The sequence below is a fragment of the Hakea prostrata genome, chromosome 6, assembly GCF_041222555.1.
Source record: "Hakea prostrata isolate BN-2017 chromosome 6, UWA_Hpros_2, whole genome shotgun sequence".
Taxonomy (NCBI): domain Eukaryota; kingdom Viridiplantae; phylum Streptophyta; class Magnoliopsida; order Proteales; family Proteaceae; genus Hakea; species Hakea prostrata.
Window position 1 is genome coordinate 3,892,944 of NC_142605.1, and position 13,085 is coordinate 3,906,028.

Sequence of the window (13,085 nt, forward strand, 5' to 3'; positions counted from 1 at the left end):
TTGCGAGTTACAACCAAGGAGTCCATTCTATAAGAGAAAGGATCCAAGGAGTGGAATTAGGCCAAACTATCTCGCTCGAAGAAGATAGCACCTTCCGGGATAGGGCATCCGCACATGCGTTGCTCTCCCTAAAAACATGTTGGGCTTTACATTCAATGAACTTGGATTTTAGATAGAGAATATCATCCAAGACCGTGAGGTTGCTCAATGGGCCCTGAGTGTCTTGTACATTAATCGCCTTGATCAACAGATTCAACACAGCATAGGCAGATTCTAGGATCACAAAATTATATCCTTCTAGTGTGTAGAGCATTCCATCTCTTAATGCCATGGCTTCTGCTTCAAGAGGAGTCTGGGCCTGGGCCGGTTTAGAGACCGCCAACTTACATTGCCTTTCGGAATCCCTAATAATGAAGCCTAACCCACATTTGCCTTTATTTCCTTTCATAGCAGCGTCTGAATTCAATTTCACCTAGCCACAATCAGGAGGCTTCCACTCCGATCTTTTCTCCCTTTGTTGTATCTGGATTCCCCTCACAAGTGGTTTGTTGGCTTCTATGAAATCTCCAAATTGTAATACCGCTCTATCAATGGCCTCCCCTGGGGAGATAATCTTCTTGTTAAATATGAGGTCATTCCTTGAAATCCAAATCTGCCATATTAGAAAGGCCACCAAACTGGAAACTTGATCGAAATCTCTTCCTGTAGAACTTTTCAAAGAGTTCCATGACTGTATCCATTTATGGACTTCAACATCTTCATCTGGAGGAACCACAAATGACAAGGAAGAGCCAAACCACACCGCACGTGTGAAAGGACAAGCCAAGAAAATATGGTTCTCTGTTTCAACATCTGCTCCACAACGAGGGCAACATGGATCCACATCAATATTCCTAATCCGAAGGCCTTCAGTTGTTGTTAGGCCTTTTGCACATACCCTCCATAACAATTGTCTAATTTTTGGGGGAGCCTTAAATGACCAGATTGAGTTCCAAACTTCATCATCCACCTGTAGCCACGATTTTTGTCGTGAAGAAGAGGCCTTTTGCTTTAATTCCTCCAATCTCTGTTTGCAAAGTATATCATATGCAAACTTCACTAAAAATTGACCATTTGAAGATGCTGTCTAGAATTGTGAGTCTGGTTGGGGAAATAGTCCTAGATTAATCTTGAGGACCTCCTCCACTTCCTCCCTAGATATTATAGAAAAAATCAATTCCCTCTTCCACATTCTATTCACTTGATCAATGAGGTCTGAAACTTTATATACTTGGCAATTTTCTGGTTTCTCAGACTTCAATCAAAAGTTTGGTAGAGTTGGGATCTAGTTTTCCACCCACAGATCTATGGTATCTCCTGTACCTACCTTCCAACATAGTCAAGCTTTAAGACCTTTCCTTCCTTCCAACAAGCTCCTCCATGCCCATGATGGGCTTTTGTGAAATCCAACCCTATCCTAACCCTGACCCTAACCCGGATCCAATGTTGTTATTAGGCCCAAAGACCCGAAGCGGTGGTAGAAGAGACTTGTGGACCCTTTTGATTGATAATTATGAGTCGGAGTCCGAGCCCATGGACATTGACGATGATACCCCTTTCTTGAGTACATTGTCGGTGTTTAGTGAGAATCTGCGCATCGAAGAAGAATGAATTAGTTGAAGTACCTAATGGACTCCTGTGCACAATCCGAAGGTATTTCCTGAAACTAGACTTCTTGATTAAATTGTAGAAGAAAACCCCATTCAATTTGACCCTGTATAGCCCTCCAAATCCCTTCCCGAAGTTGCTGAACTAATTCTGAATTTCTGTTGAATTCTGTTTTGGTCGATCCTCTTTGGTCGATGCCATCGACCAAATACCATCAACCAAAGTTTCCCAGACTCGAAGTTAATGATTCTTTGGAATATTCCCTATTCTATTTATACTTGCCTAGTGTTTTGAGCCCTATTCCAATCATTATCACTCCTGAGAACGTGTGGAGAGCTTCCCAAAGCACCTCCTAGGCATTTGTGAAGAAGATTCCACCCAAATCATTGCTAATCATTGTTCCTTGTCTCCATCAACAACTACAAGGTATGATTCATCACTCCCACTCTCTATTCTATTCTTTTCTATTCTTTTCTATTCTTTTCTATTCTTTTCTATCCCTCTTTTTCTGTTGAGACTTTGGAAATGGTGCTACAACTTTGCAACCATCACTCCAAGTGTCCACTCTTGCTTAACCTATGATTCTCTCCCTTCTTCATTGATGCTAAGCTCTCATTTCAAGCCTTGCATATGCATTCCTTGATTTTCTTCTTAACTTCATGCCTTCTTGTCTAAAACTAAGATATGTAGTGTGCTATGTATATGTTTATCACTAGCATATGATCCTAATTCAATTCCTATAAGTTCCTTTAGCTAATGCATGCCTTTCCAATGCTAATGCAATCAATTTCAATCCATGCTATGATGCTTGCCTCTTGAACTTAGTAACTCAATTTGGGGATTTCTATTTAGACCATTAGATTATGTTAATTCCTTGATTTGTAGTGTCCTCATACTGTTCTTAAGCATCCCTCCAAGTTCCGGATTGATCTGAACCTTGGAAGACCAATTTCGGACCAAAATCCCCAAAACCCATTATGCAGCCCCGAAGACAATTTTGGTTGATCCTCTTTGGTCGATGCCATCAACCAAGACCATCGACCAAACTTGTTGTTGACGGCAACTTCAACCAGTTTTGACCTGTTCGACATCCGATTTTCCTGATTTCTTCTCTAACCTCTTATTTATGTTTGTTTAGGGTCTTAACACTACTTTTGGATCATTCCTTGGTAACTCTTGATTCGTCATCAACTCAACCTAAGGTAAGGATGGTTATCTCCATAAACACATAGGCTATGAACTTATGTTTTGGTGGTTATACTTAGTGAACATAGTCTCTTAATTGCTCTTGAATATTATAAGATTGCTATACATGTTTTAGAACTGTAGCAATGTGATTTCATACTCTTTTGTTATAATGATTTATTATTCTTGTACTTGTACATATGATGGATCACTTCAATGTTATGATTTAATTTTTATCATGATGATGTATCAAATGTATGATATATGATAGACTTGAGTATGTGATTGCCTAGGTATAACTTGGGATTGGGGAGTTTCCTATTGACGCTTCTGTCCTTGGGCATCGGAGGGAATAGTATGGGATGTTCTCCGAAGGTGCCTATCGACACTTTCCCGGGTTATTGGATGACATACATAGGATTGTCTAGTTGTGTGGCTAGGATTGTCCTTGTCGTGTCAGACCCGAATCGGAAGGGCATTGAGACCGAACGACCGGTGGTAGTGTATGGTTTGATGGGCGCTAAAGACCGGTAACCAACCTGGGGGAGGACATAAACCATGCTACGGATACCCGAAAGGGGCCATTTATTGGTAGGGTTGCAAATAGCTAGACTTGGGCTCACGGGCGCTTGAAGATCGGTGGGTCATTTTCGTGAGAGCTTCCCGTCTACTATTTGTAGATGACCAATAGGGTTGATGAGTCCAATGGGTAATATCCGTGACTCTAGTGTGAAGGATACCGGAAAGGATCCCGGGATGGGAGGAATGGATGTATTCGGATCTGACTTGATACGACTGAGTAGATGACTTGCATTGGGCTAGGCTTTACCTTGACATGCGTCAATACTTAGACCAAATGGTGATGTGAGAGAGCGGTGACCGAAACCCCAACCATGGATTTGTCCGAGAGGGATGCATGACCCAATTCCCCCGGTATTAAGTGATTAAGACTTACCTAAAGAAGTATGGTGCTATGGCTTAAAGCATGTCTACCATAGAGACTAGCATTCATAAAGTTAGAATCATACTCGCATCATATGTTTCATATCACATTGCATTATGTTATGATTTGTATTCACATGATTATGAATTATGGAATAATTGCCTTGCTGAGTTCTTTTGAACTCATTCCTTTTGTGCAAATGTTGTTAGATTTTCCCACAAGTATTGAAGACTCTGATGGCACATTCTACGAGACGGACTTTGATCCATCTTACTACCCTCTGGGTGGTAGCTACGGTGAAGATTAAAGTTATGGTGCCGAAGAAGATTACTCTACGTACCAGGGTTAGCCCTATTGTAGTGAGGGAGCGGTCGTGCTAGGCTTTCTTCCTCCACACTTTTGAAGAGACAATTATTAAGATAGAAGAAACCCTTGCTTTGTGCCCCATTTCCCTGGATTTTGTTAAACATTTGGGATATGTAATTAACTTTCTTGAGTTATTCTTTAAACATGGGATTGTAACTTAACTTGATTTTACTACTTTTCCTCTACCTTTGAGAGAGTGACTTTCACTCATTTTCTCATTCTTATGATTACACTTATATACTTGGTATCACTTATTTTCGAACTCTGATTATTTGATCTTATCTTATTCATGATATTTGTTATTTATTGCTTTTACCTTGATTATCATTGTTCATGATTGTGTTATCGCGTATGTGGGAGGCATGGTCCATCGATGCTTGATCCTTGGACTGTGGATCACATTCCCGGGTATGCCAGATAGGGTACCGGCTGGGTGGATGTGACAGCTTTGACCCAACTTAGCCTCCATGAATGAGTTTCGAGGGAAATAGATGCTCTTTAAAAGGTTTGCCCATAAAGAGTTGGGGTTGGACCAAATTCTCCATGCAACTTTGGTTAAGAGAGCTGAATTTTGTAAATCTGGGTCCTTGAAACCCAGACTCCCCTTAGACTTGGGCAAGCACATTCTCTCCCAACTGATCTAGTGTATACTCTTGCTAAATTCTTGCCTTCCCCAATAAAAATTAGTAGCCTCTGATTTCAACTCCTTGTGAGTTGACTTTGGTAGTTTGAAATGTGAGCAAGCAAAGTTGGGCATAGAAAAAGCTACAGATTTTAATAAAACATCAATACCTGCTTGAGACAGAAGTTTATTTTTCCACCCTTGTAGTTTTGACTCCACCCTTTCTTTAACTTCTTTGAACACCTTCTTTTTTGACTCTCCAAACTCTGAGGGTAACCCAAGGTACTTGGAAGGTCCTTCCCCATATGGTACTTTCAACACCCTTGAAAACCATCTTCTGAATTTACTTGGAGTATTTGTGCTAAAAGTCAACCTTGATTTCTTCAAATTTATCCGTTGACCACTAGCTCGACAATAAATGTCCAGGCATGTTTTCAAATTGCACAGCTCATCTAACTTCACTTCTGAAAATAAGAGACAGTTATTGGGAAACATCAAATGTGTCATTTTGGTCCCTCTATTTCTTATCTTTAATCCTGCCAGATCTTGCATTTCCTCTGCTTTTTGTATCACAACTGATAAAGCTTGTGAACATAATATAAATATAGCCGGAGACAAAGGGTCCCCTTGCCTAATACCCCTAGATGGATCAATTTCACCTTCAACTGATCCATTAAAGAAAAGTTTGAAACTAGATGAAGTAATGCATTCCATCACAAGAGATTCCCAAGACTCACTAAATCCCAATTTGATCAACATTTTGATTATGAAGACCCATTCTAATCTGTCATGTGCCTTTTGCATGTTGAGCTTGAGTGCCACAAATCTCTTTTTATCTTTCTTCTTCTTTTTCAAAAAATGAAACACTTCATGTGCCATTAAAATATTGTTAGAGATTAACCTTCCCGGCACAAATGCAGATTGTGTAGGGCCAATCAAAGAGTCTATGGCATTTGCAAGTCTCTTGGCTAAGATTTTAGTGATGGTCTTGAATACCACATCGCATAGGCTAATTGACCGGAACTGCTCAACGTCTTCTAGAGAGGAACACTTCCGTATTAGGTAAATGAGTGTTTTATTCATCTCTGAAGCCATTTTCCTTGTTGTAAAGAAATCTACAATGTAATTGTGAATGTCAGCCTGCACAACATCCCAATATTCTTGATAGAATAAAGGTGGGAACCCACTTGGTCTAGGTGCTTTTAGTGGTCCCATTGATTTAACAATCTCATGCGTCTCCTTCATAGAAGGTATCTCACATAGTAAACCATTTAATTCATGAGGGACAATAGGTTGGACCTGATCAATAACAAAATTCAAGGCATCCGAATCTACCCCTTCTGATTGGAATAGATTTTCAAAATAATTCTGAAATAAGGAAATGATTTCTTTCTCAGAATGTACCCACATACCTGTATGGTCTCGGAGTGGAGAACTTTGTTGGAGATACGGCGTTGTATAGTTGTGGCATGGAAGTATGCTGTGTTTCGATCTCCAAATTTCAACCAAGAGTTCTTTGCTTTTTGTTCCCAAAGCAATTCTTCCTTCTCCAGTTCAACATCTAATAATTTAGTTACTTTCTTGATCCTCCACTCTGAATAGTCTTCTTGCCTTGCTTCTTGTAATTTTTCCAGATCTTTCTTCAGGGTTTTAATATTTTCTTGCACCTTTCCAAATACTGACTTATTCCATTCCTTCAAAGTAAGTTTATAACTCTCTTCTTTCCTCAGAACTTGCTCCACATTCTGTCTAGTAGAAGGAAGCTGCCATGCCTTCCTAATCGTGTCTTTACACATTTCATGTTTTGTCCACATGGCTTCAAATCTGAAGGGATTTCTCCCTTTAGAGCATCCTCCAAATGTATCAACTAACACTGGGTTGTGATCATAACCGATCGTAGGTCTGACAAATTTCATGGAGTTCTGAAATTTCCCAATCCATCCAGCATTATAGAGAATTCTATCAAACCTTACCCGTATATTTGCTACTCCATCCCTTTTGTTTGTCCAAGTGTATAATGGTCCTTTGGCTCCAAAATCTACCAGCCCACTCTCTTGGATAAATTCTTTGAAGTCTTTGAGTCACCATGACTTTTATCTGAACCTGCTGCCTTCTCCCTCCAAGTTAAGTAGGAGTTGAAATCCCCTAAACAAACCCAAGGTTCTCCCCTATCCTTTGTGATGCTAATTATTTTTTCAAACACATTTCTTCGTTGGGAACGAATTGGATCACCATATGTGCAAGTCATATAAAAAACTTCTTTCTTTTCATTCCAAACCTTACAGTCAATTACATTTTTGTCTGCATACAAAACATTAATCTTGAATGCCCCTTTCCAAAACACTGCAAGACCCCCTACTTTCTCAATTGAATCAACTACAGCAACATCCTCGAACTGCAACACCTTACATAATTTCCTCATTTTCTTTTCCTTGCTTTTGGTTTCCATTAAGAAAAGGATGTTTGGATGATTTGATTTGGTGAGATTCTTCAAGCTTCGGGCTATCAAGGCTCTCCCCATGCCTTGGCAGTTCCAGCTTATAATCCTCATGATTCCTCTTGGAGCTGATTCCCTCCAACTTCCACAGGGATATGATCTTTTCAACATTAGAATGATCTTTGTAATGCCTTGAAGGAGTGTTTCTTTGTTCTTCCCAATTTCTAAGGATGATTGGGAGAAAATGAAATCGAGCAAACCTTAAATTTGGGCTTTATTCTTTCATCATTGTCATCTAAGCTACAGATCCATTAGCAAATCCTAACCCTATCTTTATTTCACAAGATTTGGCATTTACCAAAAAATGAAAACGGTGGTATTTGGCATGCTCAATTTCATGAAGGTTGGGAGAAAATAAAATTGAGCAAACCCTTATCTTGAGCTCTATTCATTTGCAATTTCAAACTTGTTAGACGAATCCTAGTTTGAAAATCCGCAAAAACAGTGTCATTTTTTATGATATGCTCACAACACAAGGAAAGCACGAAGCACTTGTGCCCCTGGAGGAAGAACCCAACACCATAATCACATATGACAATTAGATAGAGGTAGTTAGCCAAGCCAGAAGATCGAGCGAGACAAAAACAAAACCCACAAACTTGCAGGGCTATGTAACAAAGTGATGTTTGTGACGAGGAGCGGATAGAGAATATTTGGCTGGGTAATTAACTCCATTAGGATTTGGGTTATGCCATTGGGAACTTCTGAAATACCTTTAAATAGACATATAAATAGCGTGAAAAAGGCATTAATGAATCAAAATCTTTCTTCCCTATCTTAATTCTATGAGGAGCTATATCCTTCCCTAAAATCCACCAGTGTAACACTTGGCCTTCTTTCGTGTCCTTCGCCAACATCAACTTTTTGCCAAGGAATCATAATATGGTTTAGCCAACGTTCAGTTCCATTATATGGAACATATTATTTCACAGGAAGGGGTGACCGTGGACCCTGTCAAGGTTTCTTCACTATTGTGGAGGCTGAAGCTATTAGAGATGGATTTCATTTAGCTTTAAACTCTTATGTTAATAGAGTTATTTTATTCTCAGACTGTCAGTCTATTATTTCTGTTTTAAATGGTAGCATTCAACCCATTGATTGGGTGAGTATGAGTATTATTGGAGAAATTCAGCAACTTGTTGCAAATTTTTCTTTTGTTGAATTTAGGTTCATCAGTAGGTCTTCAAACAATGTTGCAAATACTATTGCTCGTGGAGCAAATATGTTTGCTATTTTTAGGTTTTGGTGGTTTGTCCCATCTCGTTTTATGTGTGTAAATAATGACTTTTCTTCCAGGTTTATTACTAGGGATATGTTAATATAAGATTGGTAGTTTTTGGGCAAAAAAAAAAAAAGTCAAGGTTTCTGCGGTGCTATAATGGCCGCTGCCACGATCTCTCAGAAGCTTCGAGGCTTTTTGGGTTTAACTAGGTATTACAAGCGATTTGCTAGCCATTATGCTCATATGTAGCTCCCCTCATAGATTTGCTAAAACATGATTCCTTTGTGTGGAGCCCTGCTACCCAATTGGTCGTTACTTCCTTACAACAGGCTTTGTTTCTGCTCCTATTTTGTGTTCCCTGATTCCCCCCCCCACACACACATTTGTGGTTGAAATAGATGCATCCGATGATGGAATTGATGCCATTCTTTTCGAGGATAAACACCCCATTGAATATTTTTGCCAAAAACTATCTATATCGTATATATATTATGTAGAAAACTCTCTTTTGCATCCCTCTATAAAAGTATTTTTAATGTCTTATATGTTGATTATGCATATATTAAAATTAGAATAATGAAAAATATAAAATCCTAAACATTAACATCAAATTGTGTTTGAAGTAACTTAACTATATAATGATGTTGGTGCAATTTTTTCTTCGATCTATGCTAGCATGTCATGCTCTACAACTAAACCAAGGGAATGGAGAACTCTCAAGCTGTTGTGGGTTGTGTGTCTCGGTGTATCGAAAGACTTTGATGCCTTTTGGGAGAAGGCAACGCAAACTCGTGGGATTCCTTTCTGGTTAACATGTACCATTGTTATGCTAAGGCTATAGAAGAATAACAAAATTTACTCTACGATAACAAGGATAAAATTAATAAGTATAAATTGACATTTGATGTGTTGAGATGTGATATACAAATGAGTTTACACTGCTATTTATAGAGGAAGAGGATAACTGATAACTCTATGAAATAGAATTAAGATTGGTAACTTTATACTTGAGATGGCTTGATTTAGGAGTATTTTATCTTTGTTTTAGTGTTAGTATTCATTAGTGTTGGAAAATGCCAAGTCAGCATTTGCCACATCAGTCTCCAATCAGTTTTGATGATGACAAACACTCTACTAATGTTTCCATGTAGATATGTTTTGTCCAACTCATCACTACAGAGAATCTCGTTGTAAATATCCGGTTCAAAGAAATTTCCGGAGAGTCAAGCTCAAGATCAAACCATCTTAGACAAAGAACCAAAGTCAAGAGGAGAGCATCAAGATCACTGATCAAGATCAAGTCAAAGATCAAGTCAAAGATCAAGACTTAGAATAAATCAGGGTTTAGGACACCTTTGCATACACACACATGTAAATGCATTCATAATATGTAATCCATGTTACTAGAGTGACCTAGGACATATTAGTAAGGTGTACAACACTTAGGATTGTCAAAAAGATCCGAAAATCCAAGCCATATCCCAGCCCAAAACTGTTTAGAAAAACAGAGCCCAGACGGACGTCCATTTGTTTTGATAACTCTGTTTCTTAGAAACAACAAAAGGCCAGACGGAATTTCCGTCTAGCAGACGGATGCCCATCTGAGCCAATCCAAGCCAGACGGATGACCGTCTGGGCAGATGGACGTCCGTCTTGCCCAAGATTTGACTATAACGGCTAGTTTAAAGAGAATATCTTCTACATCTGTTTGTAACGGATACCTTTGAGACGGATGATCGTCTGGGTAGACGGACGTCCGTCTGGAACAAAATCTCGCAAAGATTTTATATCCGTTGGGGAAATGGGGAAGGTAGTAACTTGGGGTCTATAAAAGCCCAACCACCCCCATTTGAGAATCATCCTTCTCCCCCCATCAAGCACATATTCACTCACAAGTGAAAAAAGCAAAGTTTTGGTGTTTTTATCATTATTGCTGTCCTCCCAACTCCGGCTAACTTTGAGGGATATTCCAAAGTTGAAGCTTTCACTGAAGCAAAGTCTGGAGTTATTGAAAACCGCTGAAGTATATTGATTCTTGATTCATTCATTGCATCACTTGCACTCAAAGGGTAAAGTGTTACTCTCCTTTGATAGGTAATATCTAATACTTTTCGTATTGTGAATTGGTTATGATAATTCTAGTCTAGGTTGATTAGAATTCATTGTATTGGATACTCTTGTCCGTGAACGAAGATTGTAAAGGGTACTCTTGCCCTAAAACGAAGATTGTAAGGGTTTGATTCTCTACCCACTGTATTGAAAGAGATTCGTTAGTGGAAACACTCTCTTGAAGCTAAGAGAGGAGTGGACGTAGACTCGTAGAGTCAAACCACTATAAATTCTGTGTTTGCGATTGCTGTTTTTCATTAGATTTTATCTTGAATTGTCAATCCATTTTGAAATTGCAAATAAACCGGAAAATTATTATAAACCACTAGGTACAACCTAATCACCCCCTCTAGGTTGCACCAACAATTGGTATCAGAGCGGGAGCTCAAATCGAGATTAAAATCAATCTCAAAAAGAGTAAAAGATCATGACATCATTGTCTAACAAATCTTCCTCAAGACCCAAAGGTTTAAATACCTCTAGACCTCCATATTTTGATGGAGAAGGGTTTGCTTATTGGAAGAATATATTTGAAGATTTTGTTTGTGCTATTGATATAGATGTTTGGGATATAATTGTGTATGGATCAAATGAGATTACCAAACTTGATAAAGATGGTAACAAAGTCCCAAAACCAAGGACTGAATGGGATGGAATTGATAAAATTAAATCCCAAGCAAATCACAAGGCAAAAATGTTCCTACAATGTGCTTTGAATGAAAAAGTATACAATAGGTGTGGTACTTGCAAGAATGCAAAGGAAGTTTATGAAAAATTAATAGTTACATATGAAGGAACAAACCAAATAAAAAAGATAAATTTGGATGTCTATATGGTTCAATATGAAAATTTCAAGATGTTAGATAATGAGGATATAACTTCTTTGTTTACTAGATTTTCTAACATTATAAATGAGTTGCATAGCCTTGGCAAAGAATTTGCAAATGAAGATGTGACAAGAAGAATCCTACGAGCACTTCCACCATCTTGGAGACCCAAGAAAACAGCAATTCAAGAAGTGGGAAATCTAGAACATATCACACTTGATGAGCTCATGGGATCTCTACTTGCATATGAGGCAGAACTTGAAGAAGACAAGAAGTATGAGGAAAGCCAGTCAAAAGAACAAAAGAAGAAGTCCATCACTCTTAAAAGTTCCATCAAAGACGATGAAAGCGATGAAGACAACAGTGACTCCGACAGTGATATTGCTCTTATCACAAGAAAATTCAAGAAATTTCTAAAAGGAAGGAAAGAAAGGTTTCCATCCAAAGGACAAGGATCCAAAGAATTCAAAGGTAAAAGCTCATCAAAAGGTAAAATTTCATCTACTAACAATCAGGATGTTATTTGCTTTGAGTGTAGAAAACCAGGACATTTCAAAAACGAATGTCCTACCAAAGGGAAAAAGAAGGCGTACAAAGCCGAAGTAGTCTACACTACAAGTGATGATGAAGAAGAAAGTGAAGAGTCCGATGAAGAAAAGATCAACTTAGCCTTGATGGCCAGTTCACTTGAAGAACAAGATCATGAGGTAAGTTCCATATATGATAGTCTTGACTCTACGCTTGATGAAAATGATATAGATAACATTGATGAAGAAGATCTGGCTAGTGGCTTTGAAACTTTATACAAGTTCAGCAAGAAAATTGAAAAGAAAAAAAAAATTCTAGAAAGAGAAGTAATATCTCTAAATGAAACAGTAAGCAACTTACAAGAGTACATTAGAAAAATAGAAAAAGAAAATAATGTGAAATCCACAAGTGAGGAAGAAGATCTAGATGGTCTTCTAGGAGAAGTACATTATCTCAATAACACCGTAACTGAATTACGGGAACATATTGAGAAAATAGAACGAGAAAATACAGATTTAAACAACTCTCTTGTGAAATTCACAAATGGTCAAAAGAACTTAGATAGTCTTCTAGGTAACCCCAAAAAGAATCCCCAAGACAAAGAAGGACTAGGATTCAATAGTGAAACTGAAACTCCTAGAAAAGGGAAAGAAATTCATTTTGAAAAAAGAACATCTAGTAAGAATCCTTTACCAACACCCAAAAATGTTCAAGGAAACATTCAAGGTGGAAACAAGACTCAACCTCAAACAATTAGAGGAAAAATTGAAAAGAAAAATCACTACATTCAAAGTAAAAGAGTAAATGAAAATCAGAAGAATGGACAAAGGAATAATCAAGGACAAAATTATCATAATCAAAATTATTCAAGAAAAATGGTAGAAATCAAAACAACTATGAACATAGGCAGCAAAATTTCAAAAACTATCAAAATGTCCAAAACCAACATCATCAATTTTGGCCAAACCAAAACCAAATGATGTTTGATTATAATTGGCCATATCCGTATTTTGCACCCTATGAGCATATCCCTCAACCTTCATATATGTCACATATGCCTAGAAGAAATGAAAACATTTTTAACAATACAAACAAGACAAATGGACAAAGAAGTCAAAACTTCAATGGACCAAGAAGAC

The 13,085-nt window shown here is 38.1% G+C and overlaps 1 protein-coding gene across 1 annotated transcript; it reads right to left on the bottom strand.

Moving 5' to 3' along the window:
* Nucleotides 1-472: 472 nt before the first annotated feature.
* LOC149012129 (uncharacterized) lies at nucleotides 473-7,185 on the bottom strand. The gene is made up of 4 exons (XM_089159137.1): nucleotides 7,042-7,185; nucleotides 6,176-6,685; nucleotides 4,934-6,062; nucleotides 473-1,098 (listed from the first exon to the last, which is right to left on the bottom strand). The coding sequence occupies exons 1-4, from the start codon at nucleotides 7,183-7,185 to the stop codon at nucleotides 473-475; spliced, it is 2,409 nt and encodes an 802-aa protein (XP_089015263.1).
* Between the last annotated feature and the right edge of the window lie 5,900 nt (nucleotides 7,186-13,085).